Source organism: Dermacentor andersoni, chromosome 5, assembly GCF_023375885.2.
Source record: "Dermacentor andersoni chromosome 5, qqDerAnde1_hic_scaffold, whole genome shotgun sequence".
In the NCBI taxonomy this organism is placed as follows: domain Eukaryota; kingdom Metazoa; phylum Arthropoda; class Arachnida; order Ixodida; family Ixodidae; genus Dermacentor; species Dermacentor andersoni.
Window position 1 is genome coordinate 56,677,424 of NC_092818.1, and position 15,868 is coordinate 56,693,291.

Here is a 15,868-nt window from a genome sequence, read left to right on the forward strand (position 1 = left end):
ACTGCCGATTTCCACGTATTGTCAGTTTTAATGAAATGAAGAGCAACAACTGCACTGCGCACCGCGCTGTCATATCTTGATTTCGCAAGCCCAGGGGGGAATGGGAACAGTTGTCATCTTTGCCATTGCATTTGCCTCGTTGTCGCACTACTAAGCGCCGCAAGCAACAGCCACGTCACATAATGGAGGAGCTTTGCACCGATCCTAACTCTCTGGCTTTCGTAATCATGCGAATGACAATAAAAATTTTGAGTCGGATATCTCGGAGCACAGACACGCTAGAAGACTTCCTCCAACTAATACTTTGTAGAAAAACGACTAACTCGAACTTTTTCAATACTAACATACCCCCTTACTGCAGTCGACAAAAAGTTAATTAATGAATTTTAGTTATTTGGGCTGCTGACAGCGATAATCATTACCTCCCTCTGTGTCCCCCTAGCCGCATAACTTATTTGCACAGGCGGTCTACGCGTGCCTCCCAGTGCCTAATGTTAAGAAAACCAGAAGCTTAACATTGAGCACCCGGTATAAAAGGGCCAGAAATATTGTCGTTTGAAATCAGCTTTTCTTGTGCCATTTACAACAGGCAAGAAGGGCCACACAACTGGCTATAAGAAAGAAATCAGCTGCGTGCTATAACGTAAAGGCTTTACGCTCTGCAGAATATATGAGATTAGGAAGGAAATCTTCGTGCAACCAAGCAAGGTCATTGCTATAGAAACGCAAATCAAATATCAAGAAATACCTCACCTCTTTCAGGTCTTCAATACTAGTGCCGTTAATCATCAGAATGAGGCTTATTGTAAGAGCAAGGGTCAAAGTATGCATATTCCAGCGAACAGCCATCAACACATTCGACTTCGCTAGCAAATCTATGCACTTATATATTGAACATCTGAGTGCTTGCGACTCCGTTCAACATATAAGAACAGTAGCCTTGTAGCGTTTGTGAGCTGTTCAGCTATGTCTGAATTTCGCTAGAAGATGTGTCGACTTACTAGAAAGTGAAAACTTGTTTTTCTTCTCAAACGCCTCTGTGACAATGACTAGCCCATCCACGCAAAATAATGTGTGATTCATATAGCAACAACAATGATAGCACACGTTTGAACAGTTTCTATATATATATTCGGGAAGCTGGTTTGTATGGAAATAAGATCCTTGCCTATTGAAACCCGCCTGTTGGATAGCTTTGGCACCTTTGGGAAAACACTTATGTACTTTTTTTCTTCTCTCTTTATTCCATCCGATTTACAAAAAGCAAATCTTTCAAGTGGAACGCAGTGACAAACAATTCCTGATTACACTCCGTTGCATACATAGCAGTCCACACTGTGGAGGATAGAGGAATTTCTTGGAGTGACCTCACTAGCACTTGCATATAGTTCGATGTCTTTTGACCGCAATTGTGCGCAACTGTTTTTTTATTTGGGCTAAGTATAGAAAGGAACAAGATTTAGTTCTTAGAAACAAACACACGGTGATATACGGCTGCTGACGCGTTCTTCTAGGTAATTCTTATTTTCGTAGTTTTTTGTTTTGGCTGTGGGGGTTATTTGCAACCCATTGCGAGGAGCTTTATGTGCATGCTCGCATGAGCGAACGCTGCTGGCACGCAGCAAAACATGGACGGAACGCCCAGCGAAGCATAAAGTGACAATGTTTCTTGCGCGAACTTCTTGCGTAGCTTCCACATCGTTCAATGCTATGTATGCAACGGAGTATAAGCCTTGGCATCCTTATAGCAGCATCGCGCTTAAATATAGATAGGGAAAGCACAAATATTCATAATTATTTCTTAAAAGAGATAGCATATTGGGATGTTTAGCAACAGTTTACTTCTGAATGATTGCACTGAATACTAAACAACTTAGTGCACACATTGAAATATACCACATCAAGCAAGTGATTTTACTTGCGATAACTTATTAATTATTGCAAGTTTGAGATAATTTACCCCGTGAAATTATCGGTAAAAGGTAATGTTCTACCCTGATAACGAAACTTTTTCTTATGCGCTAAAGCTCCAACATATCTGGGGCCCTATAACGTAAAACTCTCCTGACGTCAAATTTGCGTAACCACCAACGCAAGCACCGGGCGGTCACCCGCAGGGTTGTCTGAACAGACAAACCAAACGCTCTCCTCGTTCATAGGAGGTCACTTTTGTTTGCTTGAAAAACGATTAACATTGCCTGCACTGAGCGGCTTCTCGTATCCAATTGGCTGACAAGAAGCGAGGAGAACGCTCAAGTGGAGAGGGATTCGATGGGGCCGAGCCACTGTACTGAAAGTAGATAACCGGATGAAGAGGGTGGTGCCGGCGTCTACGATTGGTCGGCTTTGCCTTACTTAGCTTGTGGTGGCTGGTCGAAAATCGCGGCGGCATGCAACGGAAGCTCAAGAATGACGCTAAAATGGACCCTCAGAAAAGAAGAGTTCGCAGAATGAGGGGGTAAACGTACCGAAAGTGCTAGAAAACGTTACACAGCGACGCAAGAAGCTTTATTATACGCAAATACACCCATGCTTTCCGGTAGGTGCGAGTAGCCAGCGTCTGAGCGATCGGCGGCAGCCATCTTTTATTCCTTTCGGAACGGGGTAGCCTGCGGCTATTCCGACGAAAATTCAGTTTTGTTCGGCATATTAATGCATCTTTATCGCGTACACGTCACTTTGACGCGGTGAGTTCTTGCGGTTTTGTGACATCGCGTGACAGGCAGGTGAGGTGGGTGCAGGCCGAAAACTTTTTAACAATAGCCGAGGGCTAATGGCGAAAAGGGGTCGAATCAGAAATAACTGTTTTTCTTTCTTCTGTCAAATCATGCATAATCAGAGTGGACACATAATATTGTCACGTGGTAGTGACCGTGAAGAAAGCAGCAATACGGTGGAATACAAAACTAGCTCTTATTGGGCGAACCTGTGCCCACAAAAACAGGCTACAGTTATAGCACAACGATAGCGGCGAACACGGTCGGTGATCGCCGGAAATCTGATCAGCGGGTCAAGCGCGTCGGCTTTTAAAGAACAGTCGTCGAATGTTCCAGACTAATCGTTCGGACCCGCGTGCCTTCCCCAAAGTTCTACACCATTCGGGTCAGGTGATGAAATCAGATAACATAAGGTTCGGCGACAACAAACAGCGGATAGAAACATCGATAACTTTGCAGAAACTTCGGATACATGCAGGCGCGTCCCACGCTTTGCGATTACATTTGTTAAGCGGCGAAACGTGGCTGCCCGATAAAGATAAGTACACGTGTCAATAACCCCCTCTTAAGAATCATCGTCCAGATGCTACAAATATAAGAGAGCGAAACACAAAAGGACACTTATTAAACATAAATAACAAAACAACGAAAGGAAACAAAGTCCAAAGGTCAGTTACGCGAAGCCCCAAAGTTCATTAACGCTGGTATACGGCTTGAGTCGCACAACGTGGACTATTTCAGGTCGTGAGCGGCGCCGCTGTGATAGCGAAATGCCTTCTGGCACGACCTCATACTTGCGCCAATACGTCGGATGATCTTGTACGGTCCGAAATAGCGACGCATAAGCTTCTCGCTCAGTCCTCGTCGGCGTATAGGGGTCCAAACCCAAACGCGGTCACCGGGCTGGTACTCGACGAAGCGTCGTCGGAGGTTGTAGTGTCGGCTGTCGGTCCTTTGCTGGTTCTTGATCCGGAGGCGGGCGAGCTGTCGGGCTTCTTCGGCGCGCTGGAGATAGGTAGCGACGTCAAGATTTTCCTCGTCAGTGACGTGCGGCAGCATGGCGTCGAGCGTCGTCGTCGGGTTCCTGCCGTAAACCAGCTTAAATGGCGTGATCTGTGTTGTTTCTTGCACCGCCGTGTTGTAAGCGAAGGTTACATACGGCAGGACCGCGTCCCACCTCTTGTGCTCAACGTCGACGTATATCGCTAGCATGTCGGCGAGGGTCTTGTTCAGGCGCTGCGTGAGTCCATTCGTTTGCGGATGGTAGGCAGTTGTCTTCCTGTGGCTTGTCTGGCTATATTGCAGAATGGCTTGGGTGAGCTCTGCTGTAAAAGCCGTTCCTCTTTAGGTGATGAGGACTTTTGGGGCACCATGTCGCAGCAGGATATTCTCGACGAAAAATTTCGCCACTTCGGCTGCGCTGCCTTTCGGTAGAGCTTTAGTTTCAGCGAAGCGGGTGAGATAGTCCGTCGCCACGAGGATCCACTTATTTCCGGATGTTGACGTCGGAAACGGCCCCAACAAATTCATCCCAATCTGCTGGAATGGTCGACGAGGAGGTTCGATCGGCTGTAGTAACCATGCTGGCCTTGTCGGCGGTGTCTTGCGTCGTTGACAGTCTCGGCATGTCTTGACGTAACGAGCGACGTCGGCGGTCAGACGCGGCCAGTAATACCTTTTGTGTATCCTCGACAGCGTCCGGGAGAATCCTAGGTGCCCAGCGGTAGGATCGTCGTGTAAGGCGTGCAGTACTTCTGGACGCAGCGCCGTCGGAACAACAAGAAGGTAGTTGGCGCGGACTGGTGAGAAGTTCTTCTTCACGAGTAGGTTGTTTTGAAGTGTGAACGCAGATAATCCACGCTTAAATGCCCTAGGGACAGCGTCGGTGTGCCCTTCCAAATACTCGACTAGGGCTTTTAGCTCCGGGTCCCCTCGTTGTTGTTCGGCGAAGTCTTCCGCGCTTATTATTCCAAGGAAGGCGTCGTCATGCTCGTCATCTTGCGGCGGCGGGTCAATGGGGGAGCGTGATAGGCAATCGGCATCTGAGTGTTTTCGTCCGGACTTGTATGTTACAGTGATGTCGTATTCTTGTAGTCTGAGGCTCCACCGTGCCAGCCGTCCTGAAGGGTCCTTTAAGTTAGCTAGCCAACACAACGCGTGATGGTCGCTGACCACTTCGAATGGCCTGCCATAGAGGTAAGGGCGAAATTTCGCTGTAGCCCAAACGATGGCGAGGCATTCCTTCTCGGTTGTAGAATAATTGCCTTCCGCTTTTGACAACGACCGGCTAGCGTAAGCTATCACGTGTTCATGTCCATCTTTTCTCTGGACTAGGACGGCACCGAGGCCTAGGTTACTGGCGTCAGTGTGTATTTCGGTATCGGCGTGCTCGTCGAATTGCGCAAGTACGGGCGGCGACTGCGTGCGTCGTTTGAGTTCTTGAAATGCGTCGGCCTGCGGCGTGTCCCACTTGAACTCGACGTTACATTTAGTTAGCTTTGTCAGCGCCTCAGCGACGCGTGAAAAGTCCTTGACAAATCGCCTGTAGTAGGCGCACATGCCAAGAAATCTACGCACTGCCTTCTTGTCGATGGGCTGCGGGAACTTTGCAATGGCAGCTGTCTTCTGCGGGTCGGGGCGGGCTCCAGACTTGCTGATAACGTGGCCTAGGAACAGAAGCTCATCGTAAGTGAAGCGGCACTTTTCTGGCTTCAGAGTGAGCCCTGATGACTTTATGACATCTAGTACTGTTGCAAGCCGCCTAAGGTGATCGTCGAAATTTCCGGCGATGACAACGACGTCATCCAAGTAAACGAGATAGGTCTGCCACTTCAGTCCTGCTAAAACCGTGTCCATCACACGTTGGAACGTTGCAGGCGCCGAGCACAGTCCAAATGGCATAACCTTGAACTCGTAGAGGCCGTCTGGGGTGATGAAGGCGGTATTTTCGCGATCTCTTTCGTCGACTTCTATTTGCCAATAGCCCTACTTGAGGTCCATCGACGAGAAGTACTTAGCGTTGCAGAGCCGATCCAATGCGTCGTCTGTCCGTGGAAGGGGGTATACGTCCTTCTTCGTGATCTTGTCCAGACAACGATAATCGACGCAGAAACGTAGGGTTCCGTCCTTTTTCTTCACCAGGACAACAGGGGATGCCCACGGGCTTTTCGACGGCTGGATGATGACGTCGCGCAGCATTTCCTCGACTTCTTCTCTTATAGCTTCACGTTCTCGCGGTGAAACTCGGTAAGGGCTCTGGCGCAGTGGTCAAGCGCACTCGTCGGTGATTATGCGATGTTTGGCGACTGGTGTTTGTCGAATCCTCGATGACGTCGAAAAGCAGCCTTTGTATCGTAGGAGCAGACTTCTGAGCTGCTGTTGCTTAATCACGGGGAGACTTGGATTAATGTCGTAGTCTGGTTCGGGAGCCATGGTCGTCGGGGTAGATGCGGCGGAATCTGACAGGACAAACGCGTTGCTGGTTTTCAGAATTTCCTCGATGTACGCGATCGTCGTGCCCTTGTTGATGTGCTTGAACTCCCAGCTGAAGTTTGTCAGCAACACTTCAGTTTTCCCTCTATGCTATCGAGCGATCCCTCTTGCGACGCAAATTTCACGATCTAGCAGTAGACGTTGGCCGCCTTCGATGACGCCTTCTACGTCAGCAGGTGTTTCGGTGCCGACAGAAATAACAATGCTGGAGCGAGGCGGGATGCTCACTTGATCTTCGAGCACACTCAAGGCGTGGTGACTACGAGGGCTCTCCGGCGGCATCGCTTTATCTTCCGACAGCGTTATTGACTTCGACTTCAGGTCGATGATTGCGCCGTGTTGGTCCAGGAAGTCCATACCCAGAATGACGTCTCGTGAACACTGTTGGAGGATAACGAAGGTGGCAGGGTAAGTGCGGTCATGAATGGTTAATCTTGCCGTGCAGATTCGAGTCGGCGTGATGAGGTGTCCTGCAGCGGTCCGAATTTGAGGGCCTTCCCATGCGGTCTTAGCTTTCTTCAACTGGGCGGCGATGTGTGCACTCATTACGGAATAATCAGCCCCTGTGTCCACTAAGGCGGTAACTGCGTGGCCGTCCAGAAGCACCTCGAGGTCGGTGGTTCTTTGTCTGGCGTTGCAGTTAGGTCTTGACGTCGGATCACGGCTGCGTCGCGTTGACCTGTGGCTGGTATGTGACATCGTCAGGTCGTCTTTCGTCGTTGCATTCTTTCTTTCCAGACTTCGTCGGGACGGCGGGGTGTCGTTATGTCGTCGAGGTAGTTTCTTCGGCGTCTTCGTCGGCGGCGGAGGGTCTTCGTCAGTTCGACGGACAGCAACCGCACCTCCATCGGTTGCTGCTTTTAGTTTTCCGGATATGGGCTCGCTGACCGGCCCCGGGCTGGGCCAGTGAATGGTCGGCGCTGCGGCGACAGGTAGCGGCCTGGTGATGGCGAACGCGACGGTGGTCGAGAGCTCCACTGAGAAGCCGCGAGGTAGTCAGCGATATCGCGAGGGCGTTCACCTTGCTGCGGGCGCGGAGCGTTGACGGCGAAACCTCGCAGTCCCATCTCCCGGTATGGACATCGTCGGTAGACGTGACCCGCTTCTCCGCAGTGGTAGCACAGCGGGCGGTGGTCAGGAGCGCGCCATACGTCTGTCTTCCTCGGGTAGCTGCGCTGGGCGACGGGTGGGCGGCGGGGATGGTCGACGGAATCGCGGCGTTACAAGGTCCTGGCGCGGTCGCGGAGGACGACCTTGACGGCGTGCGACGGCGCGGTAGGTCATCACTTCTGGCTGGGGTTGCGGTGATTGAGGTTGCACCTCCGAAACTCCAAGCGACCGCTGAACCTCATCTTTCACGATGTCAGCGATCGAGGCCACTTGAGGCTGCGACGACGGGAAGATCTTATGAAGCTCCTCTCGTACGACTGCCCTGATAGCCTCGCGCAAGTCGTCGGAGGCCAGCGATTGAACGCCGGCATAGTTTGTAGAGTTGGTGCGGCGGTCGAATTGCCGGTTTCGCATCTCGAGTGTCTTCTCGATGCTAGTGGCCTCGCGAAGAAACTCGTCGACGGTCTTCGGTGGGCTTCGTACCATACCGGCGAAAAGTTCCTCCTTTACACCACGCATCAGTAGCCGGACTTTTTTTTCCTCGGACATTTCCGGGTCGGCGTGGCGGAATAGGCTGCTCGTTTCTTCCGTAAAGATGGCAACGTTCTCGTTTGGTAGCTGCACTCGGGCGTCCAGCATATCTTCAGCCCTTTCCTTGCGCACGACGCTTGTAAAGGTGCGCAGGAAGCCGCTACGGAACAGGTCCCACGTTGTCAAGGTCGATTCCCTGTTCTCAAACCAAGTTCAGGCGGCGTCTTCTAAAGCGAAGTAGAAATGCCGCAGCTTGTCGTCGGAGTCCCAGTTGTTGAACGTCGCGATGCGTTCGTAGGTCTCCAGCCATGATTCCGAGTCTTCAGTCGCTGCTCCATGGAAGGTTGGTGGGTCCCGAGGTTGTTGTAGGATAACGGGGGACGCTGGGGCAGCCATTCGGGTTGTCTTGACCACGATCTTCTTTGTCGTCTCAGGTAGAAGTCCGTGCTCTGGGGGCAGTCCTTGCATTCTGCGGCTAGCACGCTGGTCTTGGGCGATGTTGGTGCTGTCCTCGGGCTTCGGGCTTGGATCGCGGCTTTGCGGGGGCGTTCGGTACATGAACGCACAAGCACTTCCACCAGATGTCACGTGGTAGTGACGGTGAAGAAAGCAGCAATACGGTGGAATACAAAACTAGCTTTTATTGGGCGAACCTGTGCCCACAAAAAGAGGCTACAGTTATAGCACAACGATAGCGGCGAACACGGTCGGTGATCGCCGGAAATCTGATCAGCGGGTCAAGCGCGTCGGCTTTTAAAGAACAGTCATCGAATGTTCCAGACTAATCTTTCGGACCCGCGTGCCTTCCACAAAGTTCTACACCAATCGGGTCAGGTGATGAAATCAGATAACATAAGGTTCGGCGACAACAAACAGCGGATAGAAGCATCGATAACTTTCCAGAAACATCGGATACATGCAGGCGCGTCCCACGCTGTGCGATTACATTTGTTAAGCGGCGAAACGTGGTTGCCCGATAAAGGTAAGTACACGTGTCAATATAAGATGGGGAGGTGTCGCGGTTTTCGTGACGTCGCGTGACAGACAGGTGAAGTGGGGATGGTTGAAAATAGTTTTTGACCAATCGTGGAGGGCTGATAGCAGAATTGGAATAGAAAAGTTTGGAATAGTTTTACGTTATAGCGCCCCTGGAACACCAATGCTTTTCCTAGCGCAATACGGGAACCGGCATCTAGAATATTTTGTCAGCCTGAGACTCTATTTGAAGTGGTTATGACTTGGCAGCTCACCAGGGTCTGTTCATATTGCTAAAGGTATTGTATAGTAATGAGTTACAAATGACACCCGGAAAATTTTGCCAATTACTTCATTATGCACTTTCATTTTTTTTGGCGCATATAAGGCCACTTTACAGAGCAATTAAGCATAATACCTAAATATGTGCCACATTTTGCATGATATTTTTTTTTAAATTTTGGTAACGTTAACCAAAATCCGAGGACACCTAAGCCCTTCTTACGGGTTGTGAATGTTAAAACAATAATGTTTAGCTGAACGCCGCTAAGCGGTCTTTCGTGTTCAGCGCTGCGAGTAATGTGCCATAGCAATAAGTGATTCGCTAGCCAGAAAGCAGCAGCATCCTGTGCTGCCGACGCCGCGTGCCACCGACGTTCTGCGCAACGAGGGATCGAGGAAGCTGCAGCTGCCACCAAGGCCAGCAGGGGCACGCAGCTGCTAGTCCAGTGGGAGTGAGAGAGAGAAATGCGGAGCACGCGCCTGCTTGCGAGAGTGAGAACAAGAGTGATGTAGCGTCGAGGCGGTGCACTATTCCCTCACGCAATACCTGACGTGCCACTGTTGCAGCATGTATACCCTCTCGCCCTCCGTCGAGCCGCGCTTCTGACGTCGCGTTAAAGCCAAGGGAAATTTACCTGCGATTTCGCTGGTACCGATGACACGCGCTGGGTTTTACAGCGGAGCTCTCTTAGACTAGTTTCCAGCCTTTCGTGATGTGCGTAGGAAAAAGATATCATCATGTGGGCCGATCGTGATGATGCACTGTCAACGAAAATAAACCCACTTCAAAGTTTTTAGCAGGTGACGTGCTCTAAAATTTCTCCATCCTTTAATATTTACTCCGATGTATGGAAGCGATACAGTGACATTCCCTCGTTTCACTACCTTGGCTACCTGCGGGAGAATTAAGGCCACATGACGCGATTCTACTCCGCTTCAAAATATTGTTCTCCTGTGAAAACTCCGCACACGGAGTTTAAAAAACCTCCCCGCCAAACAGGCTGGTCACATGGCGCTTCCCATGAGGCTGTGCGCCGCGCCAGAGACCGGCCGCTTACGGCGGACTCGGTAATGCTCATGGTTGACGGTTTGTTTACATCTATGAAGTGGCGTTCCAGGACACTTTTAGTCAATTTGCTTCCCGTATTTCCTTCCAGAAAGTGTTATAGGCGTGCATGAATCTCACTGTATTTCAACTTCAATTACGTTAGCTGTGATCACTTTCCTGACTACGACGAATCCAAGAGCAACGTTTTCAAGTGCGGAAAAAGGCTTAGTTATACCCCGAAGCTGCTCATTCACTCGTGATGTCAGCCAGGTTTCTGACTGTGTTTTCGTGCGACGTGGCCGTGGACTGTGTTCTTCAGCACGTGAAATGCGGCTTTTATGTCCTGGTGAGTACATGCTGACAACGTCCGGTGTAATCTTCGAAAGGATTGCTTAGCAATGGCAACAGCAGCCGCTGTTCGAGCGACGACGTCAATGCTAGTCGCATATGAATGGCGTATTGCAGGTTCGTTGCGGTGCTGTGTTGCCACTGATAAAGACCGGAGTGCAAGCAAGCGTTTTTATGTATCTTTTTACCGACATCCTCGGCCACGAAAAAGGGTAGGACATAAGTATGCGTGCTGTAAATAAAACTCCTTACTCAGCAATATGAATTGAATTGTAAACGCACACATCTGTATTGAACGCGTCATTGCTTCCGATATTGCATTAACATTATGCTTTATCGCTGACACTGATTTAGAAGCAGGCCTGCTGGCTTCGTGCGTGAGGGTTGGTTCGACGTATCAGCGATGTAGCTTATTTTTCCACCCGAGAGATATTGCTTGGACGCAGAGCAAGTAGTGCGGTCCAATAAATGTATGACTACGCATCCTGCGGTGTTGCGTCGGCTGCTGCGGGTCATGCTCACAAGTAATAAATTCTTGGTACGCTACCACTTTTTCGCTCAAAGTTAATTTTACCATAAAGTACACTCATACGCCAGTCACACGTGCACTTTCAAAGTCTTTGAACCAAAGATCATTTACTTCAAGAAAAAATGCACACTGTCACACACGCATAGCAAATGAGCCCTACTGGAAAGGAGCTTTCAAAGGAGTGCACGTTCGTTATTGAAGCATCAAGGGAATACTATCGAGCATAGATGGCGTCCGCAGCAGCAAAGAAATGTCTAAAAATTTCGAAGGTCCATTTTTACCTCTTCAGAACAAGCTTATAAGTAATGAATACTATCACTAAAGTACTACACACTGTTGGGACACCCGCAATCACCATCATGAACGCGCCGGTACAGCAGCGCCGGCACGGCCTGTAGTCAGCAGTAACATCGACACAACAAGGGTGCCATGGGCGATTTGGTTCTTTGTTCAGCCGCTGCTATGCATCCAAATCTCCTCGGCTTCTTTCTGCGCGTCTTCTTACCTCGTCACTTTTGGTTTGTAGTTATTTCTTTTACCGCATTTACGCGTACCTACCGCTGCCTAGCCACAAGGAATCAATCAAAGTAGCTGAAGCAAGGGCAACAACGAATAATCGACCCCAACATGGCGTGTACGATGGGGTATACATGGTGGCCATCATTACAATATATACATCTGTATTTGGTAAAGTAATGCCTTTAGTACGCGTGAATTTTATTTTGATATTTTTATGTATTAAGAAAAAATAAAGATTGCTGAAAGAAATATGACAAACTTATTATAAGGCGCATTTGGCCATATTCTTTTATTACTTTCGAGGCGATGGCAGCAACAATGATACTTTGCGGTTTCTGTTAAAAGCTTCAATGGAGGCCATCTGAAGACCGTGTAGCACCGACGCATATCCCTTGAACTTATGTGCCTTTGAAAACTCATTGCTCCTTGACGTCAAAGGACAATTGGCATGCTCGTGTGACTGGGGTATTACATTTATCTTGCTTACTGTAACTAACGCAATATTTTTGGCCGCGAAGGCTGCAGTGTGCGAAATCGCTTCAGCACTCACAGAATGGCACGCTAAGTTTGAAAAATATGACATTAACTTCTTTGCATTATTCTGAACAGTTCTGTGTTGATTAAGGTCTTCTGCCAACTTTAGGGAGGCAGGTCTCGTATGAGCGAGCATGCGAGTCGTAATTCTGAAAACAGCACAGCTGCTCGCTAGTTGGTTTCGAGGCGCGCATTATCGTGCTATAGATACTGGCTGCGTTGCTTGTTGGGCGTCGCGTGTACTTCGGATGTTTTTTAAAATTCTGCACTCTGCGTTTCTCAAATGTTTCTGTATATCATGGTTTATTTGCTTCCATTGACATGTTTTATTAGATTTGCGCGCTCTTGCGTGTATAGTCGAAATTTCAGCAGTAGCCTCTGCGTATAAAAATCTTCACGCAAGCTGACGCAATACTTTATTTTATACTGCCGTTGTACCTGGAAAAGAAAAACTCCGTTCATTGCAAAGTAAAAAAAAATTAAGAAAAAGACTCCTCTAGTTTCACGCCGAAATTCCGCTCTCATGGAGTAAAAATTCCACCCTATGATACGGTGTGTAATAAACTCCCAACTGGGCGGTTGGTAGAGGGCGAACATTGTACGCCCACCTGGGCGGTATTTCCGTTTACTTTTTTTTCTTTATTGCATGGAAATAATGGTAGTGTCAAATCAATGCAGTTACATTACATATGAACATACACGCACACAAAACAAATTCACACACAGTATGCAGTCCAATGACAGTTCAAAATTCTGGCAAACAAACACAAGCGTCCAGACGCGAAATCCATTCAGGTACGGGATCATATGTAGCAACCACACTACGGACTTGAGCAGTCTCTTCACGGAAGATAGACCTTGTCGAGCGAGGTGACGCGGCATGTCTGTCGATCATTCGACTTCTCCATAATGAATAAAGTCCTAATAACATAAACAAATCGTATGGTGTATTACTGGCTGTCTTTTTGAAAGGAAGGAACCGGATACCATAACATGTGAGAGGAAAGTCTTTTTTGAGAGTTCTTTGTAGAATGTCCCAAAAATGAAATGCGTCACGACAAAGTATAAAGCAATGCTCTATTGTCTCGGGTTGATTGCAAAGTCTACAATTTGTATTCCAGGGTACGAACAGTCCTTTTTCCTGAAGCCACGTTTTAACTGGCAGTGTGGAGGTGTGCAGCTTAAAGAAAAACGTTTTCGCTGCAGGCGCAATGCACATTCTACGGACACGGCAAAGAACATCTTGACCAAATAGAGACAGATACGGCTTTCGGTACAGAGGTTCAGGGAAAAGGTTATCTATAAGTGCTACATTTAGCGACGTGCGATTAACGGTAAACAAATATTCAAGGGTGAATCTGGCTTTTAAGAAGGAAATAGTGTCGACAAGTTCCTTTAGGAAGCCCCATACCGGTAGTTCTTGAGCAAAGTTTGTCGTGACATAAAGAAAAGGGAGGTGTGACGCAAGACGTGCTCGATTAACTGCGAGCAGGAATGGATGACGGACATTTTTAAGGTAAAATAAGCGCATGACCAATTGTCGCACAAACAAATGCACAAGACCCAGGCCTCCCTTTTCAAGCGGGAGAAAAAGGTTGTCCCTTCTCATGGCTTCCCATGGTGAATGCCAAATAAAACATGCAAATATTCTATGAAATGCCTGGACATGGACACGTGAGCAGTGTAAGACCTGCAGAACATAAACAAGCTTCGAAGCGAGAAATGTATTGCATGCCTTAGATCTCGCAAAAATGGAGAGGTCACGTCCCTGCCAGGTTGTCACCTTTCGACGAATAGTGGTTATCGTGGACGTCCAATGAGGTCCACTATTACGGAAGTTATCGAGAGGTACTCCAAGATATCGCAACGGAGACTGATTCCAATGAATATTCGCGAATATAGAGGGAGTGAGTGCCCACATGCCTAGCCAAAAGCCTCTACTTTTTTCAAAATTTACAGTAGCTCCTGCAGTCTCACAGAAACGCAGGGTAGCGTCTATTGCCTTGGCAATGCTTGGCTTATCGACGCAAAAGAAGGCAATGTCATCTGCATAAGCTAGCACTTTAATTTCCTCATCGGCATACCTGTATCCTTTAATGCTCGAGTCGCAAAGCACGCTTAAGCAAAGCGGTTCTAAGTATATGGCGAAGAGTAAAGGCGAGAGAGGACAACCTTGACGAACGGATGACTGTACCTGTATTATATCTGAGAGGGTACGGTTCACAATTAACTTTGTAGTGCAATGTTTATAACAAAGTGTTATACCATTGTATAATACATCCCCTAACTGAAGATGTCGCAGTAGTTGGAACAAAAATTTGTGTTGAACCTTATCAAAAGCTTTGGCGAGGTCAATCTGGAGAAGAGCTACTTGATCCGTACTACCCTCTATGCACTCAAGGACTGAACGTGCGATATGAACATTTGTCTGTATAGAGCGGCCTCGAATTCCGCATGTTTGATGATCACCTACTAATTTAGTAATGACTGTTTGCAATCTATTTGTCAGTACTTTTGCAAATATCTTGTAATCCACGTTACACAACGATATCGGCCTATATCCGTTTACCCTCTTTATTATTTCATCATCAGTGCTCTTTGGTATCAAGGTTGTGTGGCACTGATAGAAAGATGGAGGAAGCTAACCATATTGATAGGCTTCCTCGAAAAGCTGCTCAAGAAAAGGACACAGGAATTCCTGAAATTTTATATAAAATTCCGCACTAAGGCCATCAGGGCCAGGCGTCTTGTTTTTCTGAAGCGTTTCGATGGCAAAGTTAATTTCTTCTCGAGTGATTGGCCCATCAACGCTGAGGCGATCGTCTTCTTCTAAGTGTGGCATAAGCGAAATAAACTGATCAGCGTTTTCTTCGTATCCATTCTGAGGCTTAATTGCAGTGAAAAGATCTTTATAATGAGCTTCAAATAGGTTTATTATTTGGGACATTTCTGTGTATATAGACCCACCAGAGTCAATTTCCAATATTTGCTTGGAAAGCGCATATCGCTTTTCATCACCGAGAGCCCTTTTTGTGGGCTGCTCTTCTGTGAAGCGAGTTGTGCGTGAACGTACCATTGCTCCTTTGTACACTTCCGTCTCATATTTCTGTATTTGTGCGCGAACTGCATTTATTTCATCACTATACAATCCTGGTTCCTGGCTTTCGAAAGCGTGCAGCTTGTGCAGTAGATCATGAAGGTAATGCTTTTCAGCTTTTTTTCTTTGAGACAGGTCACATGAAATGGCAATGGCCTCATTTTTCACTCTATATTTGAACATTTCCCATTGAGCAAACAATGGAAGCTCTTGACATTGTGTTATTTCTAGCCATAATTCTTTCACTTTGTTTACAAAACTTTCCTCTCGTAAAAGTTGCGTATTAAGTTTCCACAGTGCCCAGTTTGGAGCAAACTTGCGAAATTTTCGAGGACCCCATGAAACAGCTACCAAACAGTGGTCTGTGAAAAATACAGGCTTCACGGCGTAGTTGTGGATGTGAGACCAGAGATTCGTCGAAACATACACACGATCAAGTCGAGCATGGGAGACGCCTTGAAAGTGCGTGAACCGCTCCCAAGAAGGTGTGTAGGCTCCCACGTCTATTAGATTGTGATCTTCCGTTAACTGATGCAGGAAAGCAGCACTTGCATCATAACGATTAGTTAGGTATGAGTGATCTCTGGAATCACAAACACAGTTGAAGTCTCCCAACAGTACCAAATCTCTGTCAGTATCTAGGAGCGGAGCAAGTGAGAGGAAGAAAGCCCTCCTGTCATTAACTT

The 15,868-nt window shown here is 47.9% G+C and overlaps 1 protein-coding gene across 2 annotated transcripts in view; it reads right to left on the minus strand.

Moving 5' to 3' along the window:
• LOC129384663 (uncharacterized) overlaps positions 1-990 on the minus strand; it is an 82,128-nt gene extending 81,138 nt beyond the window's left edge. For both annotated transcript variants that reach the window (XR_008612341.1, XM_055070264.1), the window contains exon 1: positions 754-990. Coding sequence is in view for 1 of the 2 variants with exons in the window: in XM_055070264.1 (XP_054926239.1) it covers positions 754-849 (96 nt within the window). In the remaining variant the exon portion in view is untranslated. The remainder of the gene's footprint in view (positions 1-753) is intronic.
• Between the last annotated feature and the right edge of the window lie 14,878 nt (positions 991-15,868).